This window comes from Calypte anna, chromosome 6 (genome assembly GCF_003957555.1).
Source record: "Calypte anna isolate BGI_N300 chromosome 6, bCalAnn1_v1.p, whole genome shotgun sequence".
Lineage (NCBI taxonomy): Eukaryota > Metazoa > Chordata > Aves > Apodiformes > Trochilidae > Calypte > Calypte anna.
The window spans coordinates 17,127,817-17,140,536 of record NC_044252.1 but is presented as its reverse complement, the minus strand read 5'-3'; the positions used below and the strand labels follow the sequence as shown (position 1 = coordinate 17,140,536).

General features: G+C 37.6%; 1 protein-coding gene across 4 annotated transcripts in view; it reads right to left on the bottom strand.

Moving 5' to 3' along the window:
- The window catches only part of MAPK8 (mitogen-activated protein kinase 8), a 41,872-nt gene that overhangs the window by 15,942 nt on the left and 13,210 nt on the right, over window positions 1–12,720 (bottom strand). For all 4 annotated transcript variants that reach the window (XM_030453243.1, XM_030453240.1, XM_030453242.1 and 1 more), the window contains exons 2-5: window positions 7,318–7,484; window positions 3,834–3,963; window positions 2,583–2,641; window positions 2,323–2,461 (exon numbers count right to left, since the gene is read on the bottom strand). In XM_030453243.1, coding sequence (XP_030309103.1) covers window positions 2,323–2,461; window positions 2,583–2,641; window positions 3,834–3,963; window positions 7,318–7,439 — 450 coding nt within the window. In that variant the 5' untranslated portion in view covers window positions 7,440–7,484. The remainder of the gene's footprint in view (window positions 1–2,322; window positions 2,462–2,582; window positions 2,642–3,833; window positions 3,964–7,317; window positions 7,485–12,720) is intronic.

Genomic DNA, 12,720 nt, shown 5'->3' with positions numbered 1-12,720 from the left:
AGACACCTGTTAAAACCAGTGTAAAGCTATAATCAAACACTGTGTGAAACACTTTGTGTTTAATCTTTACCTTGTTCTCTGCCTCTAGGTTGTTATGAAAAAATGACTTATTTCTATGTATCCAGTGCTACTGGCACAAATACAGATTGTTGTAACTTCAGTCATTCAGCAAATTTTGAAAAAGTTACTATGATGCTGAGATCATTGCAGCTGTGTTAGAACCTGAAGAACCCAAGTAAAAACCATGTGAAACTACCAATACTAAAGCTACAGCTTTAGAGGACACTAAAGAAGAATACTGTATGGATAAACTCCATGGGCACCCACAGTAGTGCAGACTGGGTTTAAGGAGTAAATTGTTCCAACAAAGTAATTAGGTTTAAAAATTAAGGACAGTGATGCTGAAAGCCCAGAAGAGTGGTAAGGAGTTACTATTGCAGACACAAAGTTTATCTGAAATGTGTCCCTTTCCTTGTCTCCTGAAGTTTTTAACTTGTTCCATGAAGGAACAGTATTTTGCTACTCTACATCTTGATTTATAAAGGTGTTATGCATACAGAAGTAATGCAAATATTTTGCTTGAACATAGTCAATCTTCTGACACACGGTGTAGAAGCTGTCAATTGAAATTCTACCCTGAAGACATGCAAGTGAAATGTATCTGTCCATGTCCTTCGAAAAGCACTCATGCATACATATATTACTCTTTGCATAGCAATTGTATCTATAGTCTCTGGAATAGGCTATCCCTGCATTTCAAATTACTGCACAATATGAAGCATTTGAAAGACTTGTATTTACAGAGGAAATACATCTATCCTCAAAGGCATCTTTACTCATGCCAAACAACTACCTGAGTAGTTACTTTTTTAGAAATGTACAAATGTTTACATCTATCCATGACTTCTCCATGCTCAATGCTTTGATGTCCAGCTTACAGGTATAAACTGTCCTTGAAACAACTGAACTTTTAGACACTCTCTTCCTCCTGCACTAATATCCATAGAAAGAGACACTCTTGCATTACCTGCTCTAGCACATCCACACAATATGCAGTTTTCCAAAAATAAAAAAGACCCACAGCATTAAACTTGTATACTTAAGAACTGTAGAGATGAGAAACTGCAAAGCTGTACACAGAACTGTTATTTCAACCCCACGGGTGCATGTGTTAGGACTCAAAGGGCTGCACAGTAGCAGTAATATGCAATATACCCCAGCTACGGTAAGCAAAGTATCCTAATTTTGTGTAGCATTCCCAGAATAATGCAAGAAGCCCACTGACCTGTCTCAATGTCCACATGCACACCAAGAAGCACAGGGTGCAATGCCTGCCCAATGCCTTCTGCCTACCTTCCATAGCCCATCTCTTCCAAGTACAGCAGTTGAAGGCAAACTGCACACAAGAAATGAGCCTTCTCCTTCCCTCCCTGAGGTCTTCACTACAACGAGGCAGCTGATGAGAACTAGTGAAGTACTAGCTAAGCAAAAGGAAGAAGTGTTCGGTCATTCAAATCATATTCTCTGTTAAAGTAAATGTCTCAGTTTCCTTGAGGGAAAAACAGCATACTGAATGGGAGTGTCATTGTCAGAGCCAACCTACAGCCCATTCAACACCTTGGTCACAGTCCACAAGCAGGTGGATTACTGAATTGGACAAACATCCTAACAAAGCAATTCCTGTGGTAGCACTCAGAATTGCCACTTGTGATTTGCTTTGCAGTATACATCATCCATGAGGAAGGCCATGTAGAAATGACTGAATCACACATGAGGAAGTTAAATCTTCTGCATAATTTCAGAAATGAAATCCTGTCTGAGTGAATGCTTTGTGACACACAGGTGTATGAAAGTTCCACTTCCAGGTCTTTGCCATCATCTGTTTATCTGGAAACTTCAGCTATTTATCCATTACTCTGCTAGTAGAAGAGCAAAAATAAATGAAACAGTTCTCTCAGAAGACAGGATCTCAGGTTTGGTTACCAAAACAATAAAGGCAGAGATGCTTTCAGATACTCTTTCCTGCCATGTCTACTGAAACAAAATATCACATGGAATTAGAGGAGGTAATGTAACTCTCAGAAAAAAATTTTATTTGCTCTGTGCAGATTATTACCAAATCATTCAAATATTCAAAACGTTCATTCCAGAATTACCGTGGAAAAGGTAAGTGGAATCATTCCCTTTCAGCCTTCCCTCCCTGCCTGTGGGACAGGCTATGGATGTCCCTGTGCACTCCTATTTCTGAATTTTTTTTTGTCTTTTAAAAACTCAAGGCAAAACCAGATGCAGTACAAAATATACACAGTTAAGTTTACTTACTCTATGTATAATTCCAGCTGAATGAAGATGTTTGATACCACACAGCATTTGATAAAGAAGATAGGACATTCGTTCGTGGTCTAGCTCCATCTGAATCACTTGGCAGAGATTTGCATCCATGAGCTCCATCACTATGTAGCTTATGAATAAAAAAAATAAATCAGATAATGCTGCCATTTTATTTTATTCTTTCCCTTGTTCAACTTTCTGCATGAATACTTTTAAGATTAATTCTCAGCTTTAGTTCAAATCAGACTTACACATCTTGAAATTCTTCCAGGGATTTTTGTGGTGTGAACACATTCAGAAGGCCAATTATCTGTAGGAAGAGGGAGAGGAAGAATAATTATAGCACAGCCATAGCAAAGTTGCAAAGTCAACATTTCAAAAGCAGCACCCAGTATCCTGATGCAAGCCTCTTGCATCAGTGGCACACTGAAGCTCCAGATGTTCAGGGGCTATTATAGCTGACATGCTGTAGTAGAGGAATATTTTTCCTCCACAAATCAGATTATCTAAAGACACTCTGTGTGCATTAAAAAGAAGATATTCAATGCTTAAAATGTAAGCAAGTTAGTCAGTCTTCTCCTGCCTCTACTTTCAATTTGAAGACATCTAGTAAGATTTTTACTGCATATGAAAAAAAAATAACATTAAAAACTAACAAAGACTACTTAAGACACACCACTTTGCCACTGAAAGGGGTGAAGCAACAACTCTACGAAAGGACAAAACCAGATTCTCAGTGATGCTTTGGGAAATTTCCCAGTTGGTAAGAATGCACAGGATGTGCAGAAACAGTTCAAGCTACTACTCACTAAGAGTCAGACAGGCTTGCAGTAGTTTATCATAATACATGTTATATTATTAGGTAAAACTTCATTCATAGAATTTACATCTCTGTCCAAGAAACAATACACAGTTTTCCCAAGTAGCTCCTTCTCTAGCAGCCATGGGAAATTTTATCTTGCTGAAGAGGGATTAAAACGGAAGGTGAGGAAGATAGCACACAGCTGTCTCTGAAGAAATAAAATGGACAGTGGCCTCTCTATAGTTTAACTCTGACAAATTTGTCACTTATTCCATCTCCATTTATGTGATCAGGTCTATTCCATAGCTTGTGAAGCATCAGGCAGTTACTGCCGTCACAGGATTTCCAGTTCATTAATGCACATGGAAAAAAAATATTACAACCCTTTTTCTTCTGTTTTTCTAGCAGCAACAAGCAGAACAAGACTGGATGTATGGTAAATGGTATTCTTATTTGCCAGCTCTCTGTAAAATGCAGCAATGTAACACTGACTTACATGCTGAGTTTGAAGGGGATATTTAAAGACTGGGAAGGTATTAAAACCTTCTGAAAGATCCTTCTGTACTTATCATGGAGCCACAAACATGCAATGAAAATTCGTATAATCTTCAGAAGATGCCATCCTCTTAAGTCACATAAGACTTTTACAAAAAATAACCTACTTAATATTTTAACATTTAAAGTACGACACTGAACTCACATTTTTGTGATTAACGCACTTCATAAGAACAAGCTCTCTGTAAGCTCTTTTAGCATGGGTTTGGTTCTGAAATGGTCGGCTTAACTTCTTGATTGCAACATTTCGTTCAAGGATGGCATCATAAGCAGCACTGTAATTAAAAATAACATTATTAATATAACATCTTAGTGTTGATGTCCTTTAAGCTGTGGCAGTTGCCTCCTTTTCCAGATACCTTGTATAATGTCTGCAGATAAAACAACTTTCCCGTATTATTCAGCTTTAGGGAGTGTAATAGCAGAGTGCTGTGAATGCTGAGCAATTAAAAATTTAGAAGTGTTTCCCAGATTTACAGTGATAACACATGACAATCTCCACAAAATAATGCAGGATTTCTGCTTCTTAAAATAACATACTAAAGATACTGGGTTCTTGCCACTCAGTGGCACTCAATAACAGACTGTCTAAAAACGATCCAAACCACCTTGAAAATAAAAAGCACATCAATTTTACATAAAATTGAAAGGGGAGGAGAGAGAAAAAGTAGGTTAAATAAAGGTCGCATACTTTCACTTATGCAGCAGCTTAATATCCTCTGACAATAAGAGCATCAATGTCAAGATAAAACAAAAAAAATGTTAGGAAAGCTTTAACATGTTGCTGTCACTGGCTTTTACCTGGTAAAAAGAAAGAATAACATTTTGTTTGCAGACTAATACCAAGACTGACATAACTGAGTGATACAGGCTGTTTAACTGATGAAGGCTGTTAGTGGTGACAACTCACACACCTATCCCATTTCCATGTTAGGAAGGCACAGATTTTATCTCCTGTAAAACACATCATGACAACTGACTACCACACAGACTCAGCAAAGAATTATCTAATAAAAAAGCCTCAGCAGGGAAAATACTGGGGGTTTGTCTCTTATCAAGGATGGTACTCAAACCTAATGAAGAACATCTGCCTGTAAACAATCAACACCTACTACATCCAAGTAGCTACTTAAAAAGCATGTTGTTTAGGCTTGAATTATGTTTTTTTACTTCATCAAAACCTCTAACCACTATCAAAGAAAGAATAAATGGGTACAAATTAGTTTGGATCAGGTTTAAAAAACAAAAAAAAACAAACCAAAACAAAAAACCCTCTAAAATCACAAGAATTGAACCCTATCTCCAGACATGGGCAAGCTTTAACCACAAAAGCACTCCAGACCTTCTCAAGGTAATCAGAGCATTTACCTAAAAATACTTTTATTACTTCTAGCTGCAATAACAGTATGACACTTGAGTAATTACATGGTCAGGTTTTGGATCTCTGCTCAGTGAGGGGCAGCAAATTTGGAAAACAGGGAGTAACATATGAGTGTGAATCAGGACTGTAGTAACATCTGTTATTACTGTGGGGAAAGGCTGAGACAACTGGGTTTGTTCAGCCTTGAGAAGAGAAGGCACAGAGGAGACCTTATTGCCAGGCCCGAGTACATACAGGATTGCTACCAAGAAGATGGAGACTCCCTTATTACAAGGACTCACATGGAAAATACAAGGGGTAACAGGTACAAATTACTTCTGGGGAACTTCTGATTGGACTCCAGAACAAAATTTTTCACCATGAGAACAATTAGACATTGGAATGAACTCCAACAGGAAGCTGTGGATTCCCCTCTACTGGACAATTTTAAGATTCAGCCTGACAGGGTGCTAGGCCACCTTATTTAAACTATATTTTTATTATAGAAAGACTGGACTATGACTCTTGAGGTCCCTTCCAACCTGACACTCTATGATTCTATGAACATCTAAAGCTTTTGCGGGCATTTCTGTAGCAACTACACAAACTTTAGTCCAACAACTCTGTCCTCATTATCTTAACAGAAATGCAAACTAAATTTGAATTATTTTTTTGTTGCTCCTAATTAGAGACCAAATAAAATTAATTCCAGAAGTTACAAATTAAGAAAAAAATACTGGCCATTGGGTTTTCATTGGCACTAACCACACTGTTGTATTGTTAACTCCGCTAAAACAAATATAAATTAACTCTTACACATTTTTTAAACACTGATCAGGACAAGATCAAGGTAGTAAAGAGGTTAAAGGGAAACATTTTTGATTATGCCTTTCCCTATCTCTCTCTTTGATTGCTGTTTTGTATTTCTATGCCCCTGGTTAGTATCTTAAGTTAAAATAAATTGGAAAATCTCTAAATTACTGCACTATCATAGAATCATAGAATCGGCTGGGTTGGAAGGGACCTCAGAGATCATCGAGTCCAACCCTTGAACCACCGTTGCGGTTGCTAGACCATGGCACTGAGTGCCACATCCAGTCTCTTTTTAAATATCTCCAGGAACAGAGAATACACTACTTCCCTGGGCAGCCCATTCCAATGCCAGATCACCCTCTCCGTAAAGAAATTCTTTCTAATATCTAACCTAAATTTCCCCTGGCACAACTTAGGACCGTGCCCTCTTGTCTTGTTGAAAGTCATCTGGCAAAAGAGACCAACGTCCACCCGGTTACACCCTCCTTTCAGGGAGTTGTAGACAGCGATGAGGTCTCCCCTGAGCCGCCTCTTCTTTAGACTGAACAGCCCCAGCTCTCTCAGCCTCTCCTCATAGGGTCTGTGCTCGAGTCCCTTCACCAGCCTGGTTGCCCTCCTTTGGACCTGCTCCAGGACCTCGATATCCTTCCTGAACTGGGGGGCCCAGAACTGGACACAGTACTAGAGGTGTGGCCTCACCAGGGCTGAGTATAGGGGCAGAATCACTTCCTTGGACCTGCTGGCGACGCTGTTCCGGATACAGGCCAGGATGCCATTGGCCTTCTACAACTCTTGAACATTCAAAAAACTTGCAAGAAGCTCAAACCAACATTTATTGGGTAGCATTGCTCCAAAGGAAACAGTGCTTACAGGCAACTAGTTGTTACCAGTCTTAAATCAATGGTACATCCAAGTCCACACAAGAAAGCTCATATTCAAAGGATTATATTCTCAAGTCATATTTTCCTAAACTGTGTCAAGTGTTTACACATTACAATGACAGTCAGCATCATAAATGCTCACTAACCTATATCAGGGACTACGTATATTACGAAACCAAGTGCAGCAAGCCCTTGACAAATCATTTCAAGAAGTAAGAGCGTTTGCAAGCAGCAAAATACTATATAGAATATTTCTGGCTTTTGTTTCACTATAAGCAATGTGGCTTAGGATTAATTTCTTTATCCGTGTTTTTTCCCAACATTAATTTATGGGATTCTGAACAGATGGCTGAATTTGAACAGAAGGGCATTGGTTTGAAAGCAGGAAAGGACGTAGGTCAAAAACCAACAGCAAGATCCCTTGCTGAGGAAAAACAGCCAACAACTATTATTGCTATTTTGCACTTAAAAGGTAGCTTCCTGCACTCCTAATCAGTAACACAGAACAGTCAAAACACACAGAAAATTCTATTTAAGGGAAATAAAAGGAAATTTAAATTATAAATAAAACTTACCATACTATTCCTTGTGCTCCTGATCCTATTGGTTTTAAGTTTTGATACCGTTTCAATACAGTGAAAGTAGAGTCTCCAATTTCAACACTGTAGAAATTGTTGTCACGTTTGCTTCTGCTCATGATGGCAGCTTAGGTTGACGACTTCATCCGAATTTTGCTTCTAGCCTGTAAAGACATAAATTTTGAAAAACTAAAATTTAATAACTGCATGTAATCTGAAAAAGGCAAAATTAATTACAATACATGAGTGACACTTCCCAAATAAGTCCCATATGCAAATGTATGTTATTTTTTCGTGTCTGAAGGAATGAGAAAGCGTATGTCTGAAATGTTTTATTTTTAGGAAGGTTCTTAAGATTATAAAAGAGCAAAAATAATAGGATAAAAAAAGAATGAATGGTAACAAACATCTTAGACTGCAACAACAGGTGACCAGAAGGCAGTAAGCTACACAGGATCCACAGGTCTCTGAGAGTGCTGTCATTCCTTCTCATACACACATTCAGCAAGGGACTCTCCAGAAGTCCCTTCCAACCTGAACTGTCATATGACTCCAAATAAAAGAGTGACAAACCATCAAGAAGTCTTTCAGATGCTGTAATCATCAAATACTCTTGGTCAGAACTGCCAGAAGAACCTGTCATTAACATGCAACACAAGGAGGCAATCCAGGCCAGAAAAGGAGAACTGGCCTTGTCAGAGAGCTCACATACTAGCTCCTTCTGAATAAAGGAAAAAAAACCAAGAGTAAGAAAAAAGAAGATACATTTCACTAAATTCCCCTCATATTAAAAAAGAGAAAGGCAGTATCTCAATGCACACATTCACAGGAGAAAAAATATAGAACTGCATGGTGGCTTTTAGTGTTTTCCTCTTGACATGAGTTTTGAATGTAGCTGTAAATGTCTAGTAGTAGAAATTTGTTTGACTGGAAGAAATTTCTTCATTTTTTCAAGAGCAACAGTATGTTGTCTTTCGTTTTTACTAACTTAAGGAACATTTTCCTATATTTCTATTTAACAACCCCAAACAAATTCTTAGTTTCCATACCCTATGACATTACACATTTGAAAAGACACAACCAGATTATGATTTTAAAGGCATTCCATGCTACTAAAATCTTCAAAATGTTACAAAACACTCCACACATAGAATCTAAATAGTACTGAAGACCCTACAATGTACCATATCTTCCTACTGACAGCTGACAGTCTTCTAATTGCTATTGTATCTATTTAACTCTTCACAGAATAAATTACAAGAAAGTTTCACTAACACTTCCCCCTTAGTCTTCAAACTTAGTAAGTAATACTTCTTTATAACAGCTCTTCTTGGGATAGCTGTGGATACCCTAAGAGATCTGTCTACCTGGACCATACCTCAAGGAGCTCACTGTTACCTTCACCTTGCATTACAAGACTGTGAAGTCTTGGAACTAAGAAAGTTTCTCAGACAACTATTTGGTAATATTTTCACAGCCTAAAAAAGACTGCTTTTGCAGGAAAAGCATAGAAATAAATGTGAATAAATGACGAAGAAGGACAGGAAGGAGGAGTATCTCTACTTGCATCTAAATTATCATTCGTTCTCTAGTCTTTTATCAGTTTCTGCTGTGTCTGCAAGAGGAATAGTCTATCTCTTCATGTTCATGCTCTTCTAGTACAAGACTGAATTACTTGGGTAATGAAGTAAACTCACAGAAACGCCATTTCTTGAACATTTTATATGGTGAGCTATTTGTGGGATGTAAATAAGCCACTTGGATGCAAAGGACTCAGATCAGCACAGATAAAATATATATGATATATAAATATTTCTATTTATATATTTTTATATTTATAAACATAAATATAAAAAGGCAATTATATTTATGTTTATAAATATAAATAATATTTATATATTTACATATAAATATATATATATAAGTATATATATATATAACTTTTCCCCCTGCCTCTGACCCTCTGGAATTTCATCCAGCCATTATAGTTTCCTCAGCCTGAATCAGGTCTGAAATCCACCTCTTCTGCCCCCCTAGCAGCAAAGTATCTTCCAACTTCTGCACAGCTTTGTCCATCAACCAGGGAAAATGTAAGCCTTTCACTTTATAAATAAGCTTACTTCCATTCAGTGCATTGCTCCCAAACACTTCAGAAGCTGCTGTGTTCCCTGTGTCTTCACTTCTCATGAAAGTAACCTCAAAAAATGCCTGGTGTTGCTCAGCTCTGTAAATACAGCACCCAGAAGAAAGCCAAAGACTTCATTCTTTCCCTGTCAATTTACTGGTGACTTGTCTTATGAAGATTAGCTTCAAAGATCCACAACATAAAAATTCTTAGTCTTTAAATGTTAAACCATGTCTAAATTTGGAAACTGGCAGACTTTCAAGGTTCTTACACAATATATGCCTGTAGTATCTTCCATTAAAATGATAAATTTGCCTGCCTGAAATTTGACATTTTGTTTCATTTTCTAGCAAATCTGCAGAAGCACATATGGGAAGAAAGGCAAGATACAGATTCCAGATTTCTATTATTAATGAGGTAACTAATAATATATTTGCCCTATTAACTGTCAACCTGCCAGAATGCAGTCAACTGTCAGCAGGGGAAGAATCCTACAGAATGCTTCAATTTCCTCTCCCACATCAACTATTGCACTTTTCCTTGAAAATACCTTGCCAAAGCAAATTTCAGTACATGGCAGCCTTTGGTGGTAGCCTGCAATGACTTGGGGAGGAGTGAATGGAAAGCTGCCAGGCAGAAAAGCACCCAAGGGTGTTGGTTAACAGTGAGCTGAACATGAGCCAGCAGTGTGCCCAGGTGGCCAAGAAGGCCAACAGCACCCTGGCTTATGTCAGGAATAGTGTGGCCAGCAGGAGAAGGGAAGTGACCGTGTCCCTGTACTCAGCACTGGTGAAGTCACACCTGGAGTTCCGTGTTCAGTTCTGGGCCACAAGACAGACACTGATTTAGTCTGGAGAAGAGGAGGCTGATGGGGACCTATTGCTCTCCACAACTCCTTGAAAGGAGGTTGTATCTTCTCTTAAGACAGGACCAGAGGAGATGGCCTGAAGTTGCACCAGGGGAGGCTTAGACTAGATATCAAGAATTTCTTTACTGAGAGAGTAGTCAGGTGCTGGAACAAGCTGTCCAGCAAGGTGGTGGAGTCACCATCCCTGGAAGTATTAAAAAACGTGTAGAGGAGGCACTTCAGGAGGGGGAGAAATGTTGACAATTGGACATGTCCACCTTAGAGTTCTTTTCCAACCATGACAATTCTGGGACTGTGAAAATAGTTTATAAGCACTTCTGCACTTTTCTCTCATTGGAGATAGTAATTAACAGGAAAGCTTCAAAGGCTTCACTATAAACCGACAAAAAGCACACATTTGAGAGATGTCTTCTTTTCAAAGAAATGGAACCCAAGAGATAATTTTTCCACTAGCTAGAATACTGGCAAGCTTAAAGGGTAGAAAACATATGCTCTGTACAGCTAGGTCTCTAAGACTGCTCATTAATTGCTTTTTTAATACCATTACTAGACAGCATAAAATGAAAATCTTGAATTCATCCCATGCTATACCATACAATACCTTACCCTAAGTATCCTCTTATGTAAGAAGCTAAACATATTGAGTTTGTTTCTATTGCAATAAGTACAGCTGAGAAGGTATTTTCATACACCAATACCTTGAAATGTAAGAAATTATAAGTGATTATGTGTCTTAGTACAACACAAATACCAACTAAGACAGTGATCTGCCCACACATGCTGAAGACTGGGGGATCTTGGGCAAAACTGTTTTACGGTGAAAGATGACTACAGTAGCTGCTCAGAAGTAGAGTGAGAAAAGATTAATATCATGAGAGTTAAAGAGATGCAGAAGTGGAAAAAGGCAATTTTAGAACAACACCACACATTAGCACATTAATTAGTAATATCATCAACATTATAATGACATAAGCTAGATATCAATGATGACTCAATAACTCCACTCAGGAGGAGATCAAACACTCCTGCAATAAATATTCTACAGGAATCTGTGATTAACAAAGAAAAATCCAATGGCATTTCAAATACACACTAGATTGCTACTGAAAGCAAAAGAAATGTACATTGCAATTTGATTTCTTTGTGAAAATACAGTTTACATAGCTGATCTGTAGGCATCATGCTTCTAAATGCTTGTATAATTTTCAGCTGTCACACTTAAAAGCTTCTGGACATCTGCTAAATGGATACTGCAAACAAAACCCAATTTTCAGATACTTAATAAAACAAATGTTTCCAAGGCTCAAATTGAGTAAATGAAAGAACAAAATCATTCTGTTTCTTACAGGTAGCTTCATAACTCATTCAGTTATTCACAGTACTAATCTGTTTTGCTAATACTTTCTTTTTCCATACTGCTCTTGAAACCAAAAGTTGTATTTCAGAATACTTCCATCTCTGTTAAATGCTAATGCAGATAAGGCATTTAAAAAAAAGATTTAACATTAGCTTGGTGACCACTGCAGCAAGGTATTGCTAGACCACTATAAATGCTAAAGTTGTCTGAAAAACCCAACGATTACTCTAAAATTAAATCCTATGATTTTTGACTACAGGATTAATTTTCTTAACATTTTGCTCATCTTTCAAATTACGCCTTCACAGAGAGCTGTAAGTTGAACAACTTCCACATGATAGCCTAATCTACTCCTAATGCTGACATGTGTAAGGAGGTCTCTAGGTTGTGAGTAATTGATATGGAATTGCCTCCTGCTGAATCCAAAATGGGTCTCCATTATAGGATTCCTCTGTTCAGCTTCTGTCACTCACAGGAAGAGCAGCAAAATAGAAAATTTTGAGTTCACAGATTGATTTCTAGTATTTTAATTTATTTTCTACTATTTTAAAAAGCCACATATATACTGGAGTGATTCTTATACACCCTGAGTCTAAAGTGCAGTGCATGTGCCTTTTCTAAAATACCAGTATATTTTAACATCTCTTTTGGCTACCAGAAAGTCAGACTTCATTAGTTACAAATCCAGTAAAGCAATGTTCATCCAGAAGAGAACTACTGATGCAGGGGAAACCTGCATAAACACCAAGGACACATTTGGATTTCTGTTATGACTTTCAAGTTCAAACAGAGAAAGGGAAGTCACTTCAATTTGCCTGAACATAAGAACTTAATATGCATTTGATTTTTTGTAAATTGTAAGGCTCATTTGCTTCTTTTTTAGAACTCATTTTTAATGGAAAATTCAAAGCATTTCTTGATTTCCAAGAACCTCTTAAATATTTAACAATAGATGGCTTTCACTAGTAAAGATGATAATTCCAGAAAAGGCTTCATACAGAAAAATAAATATAGACTTCATGCAAAAAATTTTGAGTTTGCAACAGCAAA